This window comes from Patiria miniata, unplaced genomic scaffold, assembly GCF_015706575.1.
Source record: "Patiria miniata isolate m_02_andy unplaced genomic scaffold, ASM1570657v1 HiC_scaffold_29, whole genome shotgun sequence".
NCBI classification, from domain to species: domain Eukaryota; kingdom Metazoa; phylum Echinodermata; class Asteroidea; order Valvatida; family Asterinidae; genus Patiria; species Patiria miniata.
In genome coordinates, this window is record NW_024037068.1 from 25,228,794 (window position 1) to 25,247,203 (window position 18,410).

At 41.3% G+C, this 18,410-nt stretch overlaps 1 protein-coding gene across 1 annotated transcript; it reads right to left on the reverse strand.

Moving 5' to 3' along the window:
• Nucleotides 1-703: 703 nt before the first annotated feature.
• Nucleotides 704-18,307, reverse strand: LOC119735313 (multidrug resistance-associated protein 4-like). The gene is made up of 26 exons (XM_038209011.1): nucleotides 18,201-18,307; nucleotides 17,838-17,958; nucleotides 17,000-17,215; nucleotides 16,364-16,453; nucleotides 15,330-15,493; nucleotides 14,127-14,252; nucleotides 13,216-13,465; nucleotides 12,479-12,826; nucleotides 10,533-10,622; nucleotides 9,722-9,913; nucleotides 9,204-9,385; nucleotides 9,011-9,107; nucleotides 8,538-8,720; nucleotides 8,279-8,416; nucleotides 7,941-8,027; nucleotides 7,345-7,549; nucleotides 6,933-7,012; nucleotides 6,578-6,728; nucleotides 5,862-6,092; nucleotides 4,458-4,564; nucleotides 3,829-4,020; nucleotides 3,304-3,459; nucleotides 2,635-2,724; nucleotides 2,127-2,299; nucleotides 1,636-1,741; nucleotides 704-981 (listed from the first exon to the last, which is right to left on the reverse strand). The coding sequence occupies exons 1-26, from the start codon at nucleotides 18,305-18,307 to the stop codon at nucleotides 802-804; spliced, it is 4,062 nt and encodes a 1,353-aa protein (XP_038064939.1). The 3' UTR covers nucleotides 704-801.
• Nucleotides 18,308-18,410: the final 103 nt, after the last annotated feature.

Genomic DNA, 18,410 nt, shown 5'->3' on the forward strand with positions numbered 1-18,410 from the left:
ACGACGTGGATTCGAACCAGGGATCTTTATATCCATAGCTCATCTCGTTATCTACTAGCTAGGCTCCTGCGGTAACTCGACGACGGCCGCACTTTCAAATGCTCTAACGTAACTGGTTGACTAAATAACAACAATGTTCTTGATAACATTGTTCTGTTTTCATGAATAAACATACCTGGCAGATTGAAACTACTGAATTATGCATGACTTGGCCCCAACTGTTCTGGGAATACAATTTACGCTTCCCTCGTCCATGACCATATCAACATCATTGGGCAACGATGGGTGCCCACATGTATAGACAGGCATGCATAGGTTCATCTGCATTTTCTACTAGTCATTGTTGATTGCAAATCTTGGCTCGTGTCGGCAAACTCGTATCTACGTCTGTAAATCATGTCCACATGAAAAGCTTCTTACAATGCAGTGCTCCATCATGCGTTTGCCATGGAACGTTTGTCATGCGTTTGCCTCTGGAACAACCCAAGAGTTGAATTACGACAAACGTCTTCTTTGCAGTTATTTAAATTTGTTCACCTCTCCTTTCTTTTCAGTTTGAATTTCACTAATTTTTGCTGTAAAACCTTACAGTTATCATTTAATGATGTTGAACGCGCCATGATCATTTTACTTGGCGGATTCGACGCTATATAATATTTTATAAGATTTATTAATCAATTACGAAATTAATTAAATTACACTACATGGTTTCATGTAAATCAATTTGTTTTGAACACAATATTATATTTTGGGAATTTGTAGCCCGTCCCAGCCGAAAAAGATACTCCTTATTGGTAAAGGTTAAGAGGTAGATAGGTTCGTCAACGTCTTCAGTGTCGATGAGGTCTTTTTGGCGATCTGCAGGAGTTTGGCTGCCTCTGCCTTGCCGGTCTCTTGCACCATCTTGCTGAAGATACTGTCTTTCGTCTGAAGCAGAACGTAAGGCTCGTCAAACTCGATGAGCTGCCCTGCGTCAAGCACCTGAAAAACAGCAACAAGACTTAATGATCACCTCGGGAATCAAAAGACACATCTCCTCCGAATTGTTAAAAAACCCGACATTTTGGATGGATCAATCAAACACATCACATCACAATGTATTACAAAATCGGTTGCACCACGAACCGACGTATCCCAATTTAAACTTTATTGTATGCAATCCGTGTGCATCTTAGTTGCTTAGTTTTTAAGAAATTCGGTTTTCAAGATACACGTCACTTCGTGAAACATTATCGTATTCCTTACAATGCACGTAATTGTGGCAGAGACCGGGATACGTCGGTTCGTGAAACGCCAAATTCACACTTTTCATGTCGATGCTCTTGTGTGACGTCTTAGCACTTTGGGAATTTGCGTATAAAGCGGTTTATCGTAAAACGTCACATTGTTGTGAATGATTTCGGAGTTTTTAGAGATATACCGCAGAGTCTGGTGAGTGTTTTTGATATTCAGATCAGATTAATACTATGTGAAGAGGAGCATTTCGATGCAATATAAACGTTTATAACGAAAACTCCATTTTGCCAAAAATGTAGATACGCCGGTTCGTGGTGCGACCGACGTAATGCGAAAACAGTATATTCTGTTGGTCAATCAACATTCTATTATTAAATCTCGTATGCCCTGAAGTCATACCATAACTTTGTCCAAGTCCATTATTGTGTTGAGACGATGAGCTATTGTCAGAACTGTGCAGTGTTTGAACCGCCGTCTGATGGTTGCCTGAATCAAGCGGTCAGTTCTATTGGAAGGAAATAAAAAATAAAATAAGAACTTAATATTTTTACGACAATAATAAGATCTCTAAAAGCCGCCGCCAAATATAAATAGGGGTTTAGCCCACTTTTCAATTCTATCAGTTTATCCAGAAATCCACTTTGACCATAAATGGTCTCAGCTCTTCAATCAACACTGATCCTGTAAATCAGTAGCAGGTGGAAATAGGCGTATATTTATAAGTGGTCTTTCCTCATTTTATTTTTCAGGATTAGTGTAAAGCGCCAGCGAGTTTTTTTACGGGCTATCTGATTGTATGTATGAGAAATAAAACAGGTGGATGATACAGTTGATTCAGTTAAAACGGGGGTATGGCGTTTGCCAGGTAATTCCTAAGCATGTTCACTCACCTGATGTCCACGTTGGCTGTGGCTTCGTCCACTATGAGGATCTTGTTCTTGCGTAGGATAGCCCTAGCCAGGCACAGTAGCTGCCTCTGACCCACACTGAAATTAGTGCCTCCCTCGGTCAAGACTGCCTCCAACTTGTCCGGTAGCTCCTCAATCGCTGGTTTCAACTCAACCTTTAATTTGGGACACAAAAAGGCGCTCGTAAGAGTGAATATCATATCCACAAGTAGTCTCTTCTTGTTTTCTACATTTCTCCATCTTCCAGAGATTTGTCTAGTTATCTGTCGCAACATTTTTCATCGCTTTTAAGCCCCAATGATGGAAATCTTGGATTATTAATTCGGTTTACAGTTTAGATTACCTACTGCTGAAATCGATACCGAGCGAAAGCCAGTGCGAGAAAAAGGCATTTTTATATCTGCAGTTTTAGATTTGTTTGTGTGTCATTGTCTCAGTATAGCCTGAATGAACAAACAGGGCATAGACGAAAGCAGAACACATAGCGTACCTCTTCAACAGCCCTCCATATATCAGAATCCGAGTGTTCACTGAAAGGATCCAGGTTCTTGCGAAGTGTTCCGCTGAATAGAACCGGGTCCTTTGAGCATGGGGAACCCAAAAAAACACACAAGGTTACAAAAAAAATGGTTCTACGATATCACGAACTAGTTTTAAAAGCAGATACGTAGATATTATGTTCGACGTTAAAAAAGAACTAACACCCCTAACCTTTCCAGAAAAGTAGCAAAAGCTCATGGCGTAGGCCTACTCGAGGTGATAAACTGAACATGTGTACAGTTTGCTAAGTTATAAAAATAATTATAATAAATTTGGGGAGGCTAATCATCCTTACTCGCAGCTGGTATGCTGAATTGCAGAGGACGCGGCTACAACGTGATAGGGCCGCTGGCACGTAAAGACGCCTATGGCTGCCGGCCACATCGACCCATATACGACTACGGAGCACAGCCTAGGTGAGAAAAGTGTTTGATTTTTTTCCAGAGGGAGGAAAACCGGAGGTCCCGGAGAAAAACCCTCGTTGCACAGGGGAGAACCAACGCACAACTCTACTCACATGTGATCCGCGGCCGGGATTCGAGCCGTGGTCACCTTGGTGAGAGGCGAGCGCTTTACGCACAAGCCACCCATGCCACCAATGCTAATGGGCTTTCATTACCTGTGGGATGAATGAGACTTTCTTGCGGAGGTCATGCAGTCCTATCAGGCCTGTGTTGATACCGTCTATCATTACGGTACCTGTGGGCTCAGCCAGTCTCATCAACACTGTCATCAGGGAACTTTTGCCGGCTCCTGTCCGGCCTACGATGCCCACCTGAAAGCCGCGATGTGATGGGTATAAGGATGATTTTTTAAGCCTTCGAAATAAGTGCTTCATGTAACTTGATCGAATTCACCAAACACAAATCTGTTTTAACCAGTTAATCATAGACCAAGCTATGGTTGATGCAGCAATCCCGAGAGAGCATTGATCCCACCTCCCTTCCAAATTCATGTTGGTATACGATCTAATTCTAATTAATACATGTATGGTCGTGGATTACATCGGAAAGTACATGCAGACTCTTCCTTCTTCAAATCACTCGGCTGACGCCTGATTCTGCTTTGCATTTTTGTTTTGGCAAGAATAACGATAACAAGTAAAGTAGAACCTTCGTTTGCACACATGGACATGTAGCCTCACCTTCTCATTTGGCTTGATGACGCAGTTAATTTCGCGTAGTACCAGTGGCCCATCATCACTGTATCTCAGAGAGACATCTTGGAGCGTAATGCCGCCACATTGAGGCCAGTCTGAAGGTGGCTTGTGATCGGTTTGCAACGGTGCCTCCGGTTTGATATCGATGTACTCACAAACACGCTCTACAGATATCATCTGAACGTACATAAAAAGACAGAGTGCCACTGATGACACAGATAGCCTTCAATCACTTCAGTTTGTTCTGTCTACAAAATGTTGTGACGTCAAAACAGAATGAATTCTGATGAAAAGCTCTGATGTTGTCGAGTCCTGCATAGATGCACTGGGGACTGTCCTAATTACATGCATGGACTTCGGAAGTGTCACTCTATGAAATGAAATGTTTGGTCAAACTAAACGTTAGTCACCAGATCAATATTGTAAAATATCATCTTCTCTGACATCTCTCTGCTGATCACCATGATAGCTGATCCGCTCGCATCCGACTTGAGTCGTGTCCAAATGCACGAGATCATTTTTGGCTACAGATTTGGTTCTGGCAAAGCGACACGGTGAAAAAAAGCCGTAGCCACAAGCGTTTCTTTTGGAGAGGGATAACTGTCAGAGCTTACCTGGTTTTCTAACTCTGCACTCTGTCGCACCGCCCACTGGAACTCCCCCATGAGACCCATCGCATACGTCAATGAGAGACCGACAATGCCAGAGTTGAGATCAAGAACTACGGGAAAAACAAAATAAAATACACCCTTTTTAACCAGATTATCTTCGACACGGACTTTGGCAAATTGTTAAGACCAATGGATACCAAATCTATCACTTGTGTCTTTTGTTGACCATCTGCTAAGCCTTCTAAAGTGAAAAACCCCTTCTTTAATCATTACTAATTAGTTGAAGCTGTTATAGGTATATTCAAGATGGCGGTCAACTGAAAACTTAGATGGTAATGCAAAGGATGCGCAAAGCTTGAAGATGAAGTAAAGATTAATATCTGTAATAACTGTGTCCCTAAGGCCAAACAAAACAGTCTCCGGTTTCTGGTATGCGCGCGCGTCGCCGTAGCCATGCGCGTCGGCAAAAGGATTTTTTTTTTCAATGAAAGATGATGTCTCAAAACCGCCAAACTCACTGGTTTGACTGGAATCCTGCTGCTGCACAATTTTAACGTGTATTTAGATGGGGTTATGATCAAGAATAAGCTTTATGTGGCCTCTCTGGACTCCCATATATTTGCATTAAGTTTAGTCAGGCACCATTTGCAGTCATCAGCCGACATTTGAAGCAAAAAAGTCAGGTTAAAAAAAAAGAAGCCGCGTCGCCGCAACACTTTTTGGGCAAGCTCCATACCAGAAACTGGAGACTTTTTTTGGCCTAATACTATATTCATTTAAGCCCCACATTCCGAACAATAATGGACGTACCTGATGACAGGTTTTTTTACTTCAAAATTAATGTAGCAAATTATGCTTATTAGGGTGACTGTCGTTATTTATACACATGTCAGGTGTGCAAACGCGCGCGTCAACATGATCAGTGTACATGCGCGTTGTACATACCCGTGTGTTTAAAAGCCATTGTACATGTAGCCTATACATGCATATCGTAGTCACATCTTGAAGCATATTTTTTTTTATAGTTTTACCCCCAATGGGTCTCAAAAATTAATATTATTCTAAACTGCTGTACTGTCATAGGTTATACCAAGTTAACTTCTCACATAAAGTTGAATATACTCTCAAATTTGGCAGTTAGCCCCATGTTGGCCACTCACCAATTGTCTACACTCTTGAGCATATTCATCCTTGAGGTTCGCCACTTATTACCCGAATCAACCCACAATTAAGGCACTGTAATTTCATGATAAGGTTGGGCAAAACTATATTACCAAAGTTGTTTAAGTGTGAAGTTTTGCACTCATTATTATGAAATGGTTTAATGGTTTAAGGCCACTTCATCCATACTACCTGTGATTATCTTTGTTTACTGGACTAAGTTACTTTGTGTAAGTACTGACTTACGATCTGCGGCAAAGACGCATGCCAAACTGACTCCGGTGACAAATAACACACACAAGAAATCCAGCTGAACACCGAACCATCGAGCCGCGGACAGGAATAGGAACCAGGCCCTAGTGTGGCCGTCCAGGTACCCGTCAAAGTCCTCGGTGAATCGCTGCTGAGCCTTGAAGGCGCGGACGGTACTAAGACCAGTCAGGGTGGCTGACAGGTGGGAGAATACTGGACTGCGAGCTAAAACAGGTGCACATGATTACATAATCGGTCAAACCATCCAATGAAGGAGGCAACAGGACAGTTGTGTTCGATATCTGTAGTCATCACGAGTTCATCACAAAAGAATATCAGGTGAAATGACAAGCTACATCAAGAATTGTGTTATCATTACACCGTAAAATGCATGTTTGTGTCCAATGGGCAAAATGAGTAATGTTTCTGAAAACAATCCACGGCCCCAATTTTGTAAAAAAGGGGAAAAGAGTATATATTTAATTTAAAAAGGTGTACCTCATTTTGCTGGAAAACAACCTCAAGTAATCTTAATTTTTTATTTATTTTCTTCCCCAAAACAAGTTATTAAGGTAAAATTCCCCCTTCCCTTGTCTCTTTCCCCCTGCGGGATATGTTACCGCCTGTGACAAAGTTTTTCTTTTATCATTGTTCATCATTTTACATTATGATCTTGTGATTATGCATTTCAACGTTCAAGATTGGCCTACCTATTGCTTCCAATCTTTTAACGTCTCGAGAGGAGGCTAGGTAGTACTTCCTCGTGAACTGAAAGACGACTCCGATCGGCAATGTGAAAACGAGGCAAAAAGGGTTGAAGATGGAGATCAGGATGACATTGGCAATGGCACTTAAAGAAATCTGGAGAAGACAATGAAACAATGACATTAATTAACAACCAGAAATTGAGGCACTGACAATCAGGTCTTTGATTTAATTTTCTAGATACTCAGATAATCAATATTTAAGTAAATCCAGTTTGTTAGAAATTGTCAGTAGAAGGCAACTCACCTTTTTTTTGATATACGCATACGCATAATTGTGTTTGTGTAGTCTGTACTTTACCTCAAGGAATTCGGTGAATGTAGATGGCAAAACGTCATCCATGTAGCCAATATCTTTAGCAAAGCGATTCAGAATCCGACCTGGAACCGAAATATACATACATCAGGTCCTTGCATTTCTGGCAGAACGTTTACATTTTGCCATCGTGCAGACAATATGTGGTATCTTCCATGATCCCATTTGAGGTTAGCGTAGAGCCTGTTCGGTGCACTAAACTGTCCAATAATGATCCATCGAACTGGGGGCATGTGTGCAGGCCCCGCAGTATGATTAAACAAACGAACGGCCGCGATGATGTGCATACACAACGCACAATATTCTGTTTTGTAAACTACAAAACATGTACCTCTCCTTGCCTCTAAGGACACCGATTACACTTGACCAACGCGGTAATTGATTAACAGTGTCTCACCCACAGGATTTGTATCAAAAAACTGCATGGGCGCTCTGATGATAGCGCCAAACATCTGGTTGTGTAGGGCCTTTGAGGCGGTAACAAAGACATGGAAGAACAGAAAGGCGCGAAGAAACAAGGCGGCGGTGGTAGCTCCACACAAGATGGCGTATATGCTTATGTAGTATGACCGGTCCTCGTACTCCGTGCCGTCCTGATAATACTACACATAGGACAAAATGAAAGAAAAAGCTAGGCCAAGCGTTTCCTTAGGTTTTACCTGTCACATAACTAACACTGAGCTAATCGTTTGTGGATAAAGAATAACTTTATTTTTCAAGATGGCCTGATTGGAATTTCACGTAAGCGTCATCGCTACGTTCTTCGAGACGCCCTTTCACTTGTGAGTAGTCAGCACAAACCGTTGAACTAGTGGGTGGTCAACTAAAAAAGGATTAAACCATAATTAAAGCTTGCACATGCTCGCTAGGTTTCAAAAAGGTATCTCAATTTCAATACAACTGCATCTACCCTGACTATTTGACCAAGTGTACTTCAGCAAATGGCTCTGTACGCCATACCTTTCCTGATACTGATCCTACCCGTCAACCAACCTGACTGGTAACATTTCTGTCCACTAGATCCTTCTCTTCTTCGATTGTCCACATCGCTAGCCAGACATTCGTGTAAGAAAGCAATGCCTTAAACCAAAAGCAGAGAAGCAGAAACCGTAGCTTAGTTAAGCCAAATCAGTAGGATGCTGCTTTAGGTTTTTTTTTTTTTTACTGTTAAACAAACACAATATCAACGGTAAGCATATTACCCATCAACGGTGTAGCCTTCCAATTGATTTTAGAGTCACCAAATTATACCAAAAACCTAATTTTTGATATTATTGAGGTTAAAGAGGCAGGTGAAGCTTTTTTTTATAATCCCGGCGATAAGAATCTACCTGTGCACCGACTACAACAATGACCCAGAAGAGCAGAAAGGGTACCCCAGCAGCCGCTCTGAAGAACCGGATGTACGCCATCCACTCCACAGTGCCGGCCGCCATATCCTCAAGGACGACATCAACAGGTGTCTCAACCTAGACAATTAGATAATTGATTGATATATATAAACTCATTTGAATAAATTCCACTTGTATTTTTTTCTTACGAAGGAATCCACTTTACGAATCGTTTTGTGCATGAACCAAGAAAACGCACCTCATGACTGTCGGGGTGAAACGAGACATCGGAACAGATGGACACCGTGTCGTCAAGTCGTTCAGGATTTACATCATTCTCTCCATCGTAATCACCATCTACAGATTTCTTCTTCAAAAGGGCAGCGAAGTCCATGCCGTCTTCCTGCAGCTCTTGGAAGGTTCCGTATCCAGCCACCTTACCCTTACAGATGAGAGATAAATATCTGACAATAATAACTATATTTAAAAAACAAATAATGTTATTATCTTTTCTCTATCACCACTGAAGTTATCAACGTGAAATGAACTGCTTCTTAATAAGAAAAAAAATCATCAAAATTCAGCACTGCAGCCTGTACTATATCTTCACATATATATCTTCACATGAAGACATCCTTAAATGACGTGAACTACCTTGGTTGGGTTTACCTCGGAAATTGCCGCGAAACGAAGGTGAGTGCCGAAAAGGTTCATGTATATTTATTTAAGTACCTCCTTAAGAATGAGAATCTTGTCCGCCTTGTCAATGAATTGAAGCTGATGGGTGACAAGGATCACAGCTTTGTCCCTCATTTCATGGAGAATGCACCTATTGGAAAAACAAATACAAAAGTTGCCATCTCTTGAAATGAGACGTTTCTGGAAAGATAAGTACAATTTGTTTTTATCCATTGTAGGTTCTCACTTTTCAAAGAGGTGTCTACCAACTGCTGGATCTACTGCACTCAGAGGATCATCAAGTAGATACACATCGACATCGCTGTACAGGGCCCTGGCGAGGCTAACCCTTGCCCTCTGACCTCCACTAAGGGTCACACCACGCTCACCAACCAGCGTCAGGTCACCTTCAGGAAGCAGTTCGATATCCTGTAAATAGGAGCTCAGGGTTACACAATTATTCTGCATACAGAAAAAGTGTATCAGCCTCGAGTTTTCATCCGTGGCTTAAGAATTATCAAAAGGGTCAAGACAACATAGGATTTTCTTTATTTTGTTTGCCGGGATAACATAGTTCAATGTCTTCCCAAGCAAAACGCGGCCTGACATTAAGTCAAAGTCTCTCAAATCCTTTAAGTAAGGGCCCCCAAATTCTTTTAGAACAGAGTCTGTGGACGAAGTCAAGATTTTTAAAACCCAAGAAGTGTCATGCAAAGATCACCAGCGATTGAACAGCGCCACTTTCAATGGTCCCCACAAACTTACCCTGGTTAGCGCACACTGTGTGATGATTCGTTGGTACTTGGCCGGCTGGTATTCGTTGCCGAAGAGGATGTTGTCCCTTAGCGAGCCAGAAAGGATCCAGGGCTGTTGAGCCGTGTAGCCAACCCGACCATTCAAGACGTTAACTCCTGATACAGTAGGCATCTCTCCCAGAAGGGACATCAGAAGCGAAGACTGTTAAGAAGTAAACATCAAACACCTGAGATTGTGACGCCTTCATCATTGTGGGTATAAATTAACGTATTTCATGCGGGGACTCACACAAAGAGATCAATGATATCTATCGAATAAGTCTTTGACTGACTGTACCAGTCAAGAGAAATTGTAGAGAAGATGGAGAACAGGAGAACATGTCAAGCATCCCAAATTAAACCAATCCTTCAGGATGTAAACGGTAAGCCGCCCGGCTTACCTCGTGTATAAATATTGAAAGATGAACTACACACACTAATATGAAGGGGCAGAAAAATATGAACCTCTATATTGTAGCGAAAGTGCAACCCACGTGTTGACTTGTTTCATAGGAGACTAGCGCAATTAATTGTTGATTCAATAAGCTATATTGTTATTGCTGTGGCCAAAACAAGGTGTCCTACGGTGCTTATTTGACTTATTTGGGCCGAGTTACCTAATCAATTCATTCGGCGGTACATTTCTACCAAAACGAATTTGCATCCCTTAACATTAACATTGCTTGCAACGTCTCGGGTCTGAGAAATGGTCTCATCAGGAGAATCCGCCACAATATGTCAAAGGAAGGATTCACCGGATTCTAATCATTTGGTTTACTCACCTTGCCACACCCAACGGGCCCAATGACGGCAAGCAACTCCCCTGGTTGAATTCGGAAAGTGACGTCTTGTAGCACTGTGTTCCTGATGTCCTTTTGATTGAGTAAAAACAATTCTATCTGATTGTGTTTTATACGATATTTCTACTTCGAATCAAATATAGAAGTCATGGAAAAACAAACAATGACACAATATTACTTCAATCGTTCCATTGGGTAATTATGTAGGTTGTGGGTTCGAGTCCAGCCTGCGGCCATGGTGCTTGTGACCTTGGGCAAGTCACTTTGTCACTCATTGCTTCTATTAATCCAGGAGTAAATGGGTATTTGTGAGGTCAGAGATGGTTATTATGGTAGATTTTAGCTGCTATGCGCCGAAATGGCATTATCGAGCTGTATACACCCCATGGAGCTGAGATGGTATTTTGAATGTTTTATTGGTCGCATGAGCAGGATGACAATAATGTAACGCCTTGAGCACCAACAATGGTGGATACGTACTTTTTATGAATAAGCATTATGGTCATAAAAATTTTCTTGGTTAGGTCGACTAGTAGTACTGTCGCCCTATTCTTAAGGCCGCCATTTTGTCAAAGGCTAGAGCTACGTACGGTTTAAGTTTTTGGTTGCATGGCATGTATGTGCATGACGTCTCATATGCACGTCTTCTTAGTTTCGGTCACAAGTCTATGAAGTGTCAAACTGTGGTTGTTATTTATACTATCGCAAATGTTACCATTTGGGACACACTTTAGCCTGTGAGGTTTCCCATTGGGTAGACATGCGTAATTTGAGAGACGTTTCAATGTCTCCCTAATGCCTCAGCCGCCTTTTTAGAGGCGACATTTCATTGTCGCAAATACGCTAGATCGATCGTTCATGTTCCAATTAGCAAAAATACCGAAATTCATGGGCTAGGATGAGGAAAATTGGGTTTAGAAAAAAACGGATAATCGCGTGTGTGTGTGTGGGCGTGTACAACCACTGCCTTGTGGGGTACCGGAACAATGGGAGGTACCCCACAAGGAATGCCCACCAACTTGCGGGGTACCGTTTTGGTACCCCACAAGTTATTAACGAAATAGATATATAGATTTTACTCAAAAATTAGGAATTTCCAAGGTGGGTTGATAAGTCGCAAATAAAAGAGTTTTAGAAAAGGGATATTAAGTCCGAATTTCAGCCCAGGAAATTAACTATGGTTACAATAAGAGCATTTAAAAAAAAGTGTGCGACGTTGCGAAATTTTAGTACACTAGAACAAATGAAGTACCCCACTTCTATGCCTATGTAAGCGTCAGTGTGTGTGTGTGGGTGCTCTTGTATGGCATTACGATTGAGGACAGACCCACAAAGGATTACAAAAGATCCTTTCAATTCCTCGAACGACGGTGCTTTTTTTCGAAATTGTCCTCGATCGCACGATTGCGTGCTTAGTGTAAGGGGAAGTGTTATAATACAAGGACAAATGAAACACAAAGCATTGTCCTCGGGCGTATAGAAATTCGCGACGGGGTGACTACAAATTCGTATCCTTGTGGAGACACACACACAATAGGGAACAAAACATTGTAAAGGTCTCCACAGGGCAATTTCTATAGATGAATAGGTCTCCACAAGGTTTTCACGAAATAGATATATGGGTTTTACTCAAAAACTAGGAATTTCCAAGGTGGGTTGATCGGTCGCAAATGAAAGAGTTTTAGAAAAGGGATATTAAGTCCAAATTTCAGCCAAGGAAACTAATTCTGGTTAAAATAAGAGCATTTTGAATCTTCACTTTCAAAATTGAACACTTTACTACATGAGAACAAAGGAATGTCTCCACAAGGATACAAATTTGAGAATGGGTGTGTGTGTGTGTGTACGCACAAATCTATGTGAATGTCTTCCCTGTATATGATTATCAATTATATTATTATTATTATTATTAATATGGGCAACTCTACCTTGTTCCAAGATCCGTGCATGTTCTCCACAACAATTCGTGCCCCATCTTCTTTCTCAGTATCGAGCTCGTTCGTATCAAGGTTAGTCTCGTCTGGTTCCTTTTCCTTGTTTACGGCAGTTCTAAGGTAGTCAACCAACTCACCATTGTCCACAGACTCATTTAGACTACTCGTTCTCTCTGTTTGCGCGCTCTCTGAATGCTCTGAGATGTCCAATTCGTTCCCAAGAAAACCATCTGTTTTGATCTTTTCCAATAAGGCCGTTTGCTCTTCCAGGAAAATATTATCAATGATGTCCGTATTAGGCTCATTTGCCTGTCTCTGCAGCTCCTCCATCAGCAAAAACATCTGGTCAGAAGAACAAAGAAGTACCATCAAAGACAATATGAAAGACACCTTCGTCTGTGTACAGCATACCCAGCCAGACCTAGCAGAAACGAGTGTAGTGCTGGTCCTATTCAGTGAGCAGATAATAATTACCAGCCGGGACAAAGGATTTATTTTTATTATATCCATAATTTGTTTGTATTACAAAGTGTACTCTAATTATATTTGAGTGTACCCTTTCACCACGGTCTTTATCACCCGAAGTCTTTGAATAGAGTAAAGTACTCTGAAAAATTGGAAGCCAACAACCATTTATGATAGTGAACACTTAGGAAGACGATCTTCACAAATCGAGGATACATATAATCTTAACTTTGTCGGCCTGAGGATTTTCTGTTTGCAATTCTCACCTGAATCCTTCGAATGGAGACGAGTCCCTCTGACAAGTACATGACCCCGCTTGGGAAATTTTTGGACAGGCAAGTCCTGGCGCTGTAGAACAGTGCGAGGACGGGGAAGACCTTAGAAGGCGTGACGGGATTTCCCAGAGAGGCGTAGACGATGAATGTGATGAATGTCGTCAATAGAGGGACGTCGAACCGGAGGGCTCCAATTATTGCGCGCAAATAGGCACTGTGCAAAATTTTCCGTACCTCCTTTCTGTAGACAGGAAGAAACAAAACTGTCTACAAAAAAACTTATTTTTGTTTATTCAGCAGACTGCTTACTTAGATAAACTGGTTTATTTGCCGACCATCTCACCATCGCAACTTTGTAGACCTACTCACTGCACGGTACCAGGGCCCAATTTCACGGTGCTGCTAAGCAAACCAATTTGCTTTGCACAAGGAAGTCTGGCTTATAAAAGCAGCCTATCAGCCAAAACTCCGCGTGGTTTTCATGCTATAGCAAACAACAGCTAAATACTAATCAAGAGTAATATACATACATGGAGTTTTTGCTGGTAACCTGCTTTTATAAACCAGACTTTTTTGTGCTAAGCAAAGCCAAAAAATAGGCCCCAGTTGTCGATAATCACCTGAACAGACTGGAATTGCCAAAGGTCGGAAGGGCTCCACACAGCAGCCATCGGCCCCAGACAGCTGACAACAAGTCCGGTCAGCAGGTAAGCTCATTACACAAACCCTTTAGTTTTAAATTACACTATGGCAATAGCGTGCGATACTTCATACACTGCATTCCCTCCCCTTCAAGAAATAATAATACTCGAGCCATCTTCACCCCCCCCCCCCCCCGAGAATCAAGTTCTGTATCCGCCCTTGCTCTGGGCAGATATATTGTATGAGGGAAGTCAACTTACTCTCGGCTTTCGGCGACAAGTTTTCCAAACGAGTGTTCCCACGCGTATATTTTGATGACGCGTATGCCAGATATCACTTCATTCATGATGCGGATCCTTGCATCCGACAACAAGGCCGTTTTGGATCTGAAAAAAGGAAAACGGCAAATGGGAAATTTTACAACAAAGATCTTGAGGTTGTTTAAAGTTGCATTACTTTAGAGTGAAGACAATTTAAAACAAAACACTCCTCACCTCGGAAATTAGTGTAGTATAATGTTAACCTACCTTTTTGGTTTTATAACGAAACATCTCACATTGCACAGGGTTTGTCTAACACAATATGCACATATGCATACCAGACAATTGTATATTTAGACGACATTGGTACCACGGGGTCTGCTCATAAGTCCGACGCCTATAAGTCCGACATTTCGGACTTATGAGGAGTCAGAAGTTCGTGAAAACAAAAACTGACGTGTTTTGGGAGAGTGCGCGCACACACTGCGCATGCGTGCGCGCACTCTCCAAAAACACGTCAATTTTCGTTTTCACGAACTGACACTCCCTAACGCTATTGCATGCGCACACTCTAAAAAAACACGTAAATGTTTGTTTTTGACGAACTGACACCCTGTGCAGGGTCACTTCGTGGTAACAAAAAAGACCAGAATTGACTAATTTCTTGAAAATTCATTAGTAAAATTTGCTTATTTTAGATGATTTCAGCAATTTAATCTTCGTCATGTTAAACTTCATGATACAAACTGCTAATATCGGCCAAAAAAAAGGAAATTTGAATTTTTAAATTTTTGTGTACACATGTGATGCAGAGGGTGTCAGTTCGTGGTGCCGGTGACGGTATGAGGCGTAGGATCTATGAGGCTGAATAAATGAATTTTGTGCCTCATAAGTCCGAAATTGTGCACTTATGGGGCGTCGGACCTATGAGGCGTCGGACTAATGATACAGCCCCGGTACCACAGTGTACCGAAAGCTGTAGCCCAGTGTTGTGGTAGTATAGTAGTTGTTGCACCAAGTGGTCATTATTATTGTACTGTGCACGTAATAGAGAGCAATCCCATGTCAACATTCAACACAGCTAAAGGCCTACTGCCTGTTGGTACAGGGGTCAAAACTGTCTTTAGTTATCTGATCGACAGTTTGCCAAAGAATAAGTCAAAACGGATATCACCATGTGTTTCTTAATGCATCCAGGATTACCTAAATTTGGAACATAGTTTCGCCATGTAACCTTGCAGGGGTGCCATGAAGATCAAAATGGAGATCCCAGCGAGGCAAGACACTCCGATCTCTCTCCATGCTAGGGCGACCACAGCAGTCAGCTGTAGAGGAGCTATCCAGAGGTAGTGGATGAACACGGCGACCTATTAAAAAAGAGACGATGCAGTTTGGTTCATTATTAAGCAACTCCTGACATACGAAATGTGGAAAGGATGTGGGATCGATGGGGGTATATATAGCTGCTACTACAGCTGGTGCACCATGACACAATGACACAAAGTTAACAGCCAGTCAAACGTAGTCTCAACATTGTGAAGAACCCATCGTGAGAATAAGGAGCATTAACCACGTCCATCAATTATGTTTTCAGGAGTGTCTTTTTTTATGACAAGTTTCTTTTTTTAAACGACACGCAATTGTTGGCATTGTTCCGCCAGGAAGAGCACCACCTTTTGTCGGACAGTACCCATGATTTGCCGCTTTTGGTCTGGATGCAAGACAGTTTTGCCAAAACCAAAAGATTCTGACTATTTCTGATGAATCTAAGGTCATGTAGCCGTCAGTGTCACGTGACCAAAACGGGAGTATTTTCGAATGCGTTTCGTCAACACTATCGGATAGCGCCTGGGTAGTTTTGGGTATAAAATAGGTTTTCTTTACCTGCCCTGCTTATTAACATTAAATAATGAACGTAATTGAACGTAAAATAAAACCCTTGTAATTCATTGACGACTTGATGTATCAAGAATGCACTCGGATCGCAAGAGGGGTAAGCTTTTCTGCTTCACTACGCATCACTTTTGTTGCAAAAAAAAATGTTCTTGAAGGTAACAAGTTGGTATATTGGTCAGACGCTGTCAATTTTTTTTTAATAATTATCAGAGGATTTAGTACGTCAACAGCAATCGGTCAGGGTTGTTTTTTACATACTGCTCAATTTGTCACCACATTTTGAGTATCGTGTAATTGTAAGTCCCACTGGCAGTCACACGTGATCTCTTTTTGGCGCGTACCAAATCGAATCTGTTGACGTCATTGGATAAGATGTTGACCAGTTGACCGATTGTCGTTTCTCCCAAAGCTAGGTTGCTGAGTCTTAAGGCCTGCAATATTGAGAACAAAACAAGAATTAGCTAGATTCCTTACAATGTCATTTGTAAGGACATTTTGTAAATTTTGTGAAGATTCCTTTACCAATATCATATCGTGTTTAAACTAGCTGTGCTGAGATTACTCATGAATGATTTAATGATTAAATACACATCGTTGGAGTAATCATGTACTCTGCGTTTGCTACGCATTGATGGGTTTATTTATACTGTAATGGCGTTGTACTGACAACATGGTAGGGATTGGTCTTTTAATATCACATTATTTTTTGTTATAATTCAACAGTTGTGTAACCAGTTGTGTAAAAAACTGAACAAGTTGTGTGTACTATTTTACACAAGTTGTGTAAACAACAGTTTACACAAAAGGTTGCTAGGTTCATATAGTACACAATCGTTTGATTTTTACACAACCGAAATAACAATGAATAGCTTATACTGGTTGGTCGGAATTGGACCGTGCGGGGATAACACTAAGCTGGATTAACTCAATGAAGGGTTCACTCCATACTGAATTTTCCTATTTGGATCTTGAATCACCTTTCTGAAGATGAGACCTGAGCAGGACGTCCTTAGCCTCATTCCTGTGATCCCATAGCTGAAGTAGCAGGCATGGTGGGTGATAACCATGAGGAGGGAAGACAAGGACATGCCCAATGCTTGCAAGTAGGCTTCCGTGGTCGACACGAGATCCGTGGAGAAATACAGAACCAGACGACTCAGCATCACTGGCTGCGCCATCTTCAAGACGACCTCCTGTTGACAATGTCCACATCCAAAATACATGTTTGAAAATTAAGAAGAACATCTGAATAAACAAAACACTGATATAATAACGTATTTACGATTGGTTGAAGTTATATATTATGTAAACAGCATGGACCCTTTGTGGTTATTTTCCACAGTGAATTTTGTTCAATTATTTACAAACACGAGACCCACTCCAAATTACAAGTTGTAGGCGAAGATTATTTTTTGCATCAGAATCCCCGCTGCCGTTTTTGAGAAAATTATCGTTGATTATCAATCGGCCCTTTGGCCTCGATATCGATCCCCTGATCAGCAGCGATCCCCACCTTAAGGTAAATCAAGACCATTAATTGCTGTAGAAAGTGCTCTCCGTCGTTTTTCAACATAAATCTGGTGTTGAATGTTTACCATTTAAAAGATGCGTTTTATTTAAAATGTTGTGAATAACCTAGGATTACATAACCCAGAATAACGATTTCGACTTTAGGTGACTAACTTCGAATCGGATGTCTTATTCATGTAATCAATGTCTAGCGTTTCAATTGCCAAGTATTTGAAAAATGTCTCCCTACATCTCTTTTGTGGAAGGTAGTAAACTTATTCACATCATACAGCTGGTTTTCGTTACCTCAATGAATGCAGGAAAGCCGTGTGTTGTGGAATACCAGCCAAAAGCTCTAACCAACGCCCATCGAAGAGACGGAGCCTTTCCAGTGGCTTCACTTTTCTTAATTTCTTTATTCCACTCCCTGCGTGGAGAAATGAAATTCAAAAGACCATACTCGACCTACCACCGATAACATACAATAAAGATTTACAACTGTAATATAGTCATTGTTTTCCCTCTCCATGGGTAGTCAGATGTAAATGTATTTGTTCGTGTTATTGTCATTGATCTGAAAGCTTATAGTGTGCTCAAATGCTATTGACACTTTGTTTTCATTTACACATTTCGTTTTGGGATAGGGTTTTGCATTAGCACATATTTTACCTCTCGAGTTTACCGACCACAAAAACAGCGGAGTCGTCAGGCAGAACGTCATACAAGTCTGTTTCAACAAGAGGTCTCTTGTAGCCCCGACGGAAGAAATTAAACATCCAGCTTCAAGAAGAAAACGATAATTTATTGTATTAAGGAGAAAAAAATTAAGGAGGAAATGTAGATAACAATACAGGGAGTATAAACAGGCGCGGTTCTACG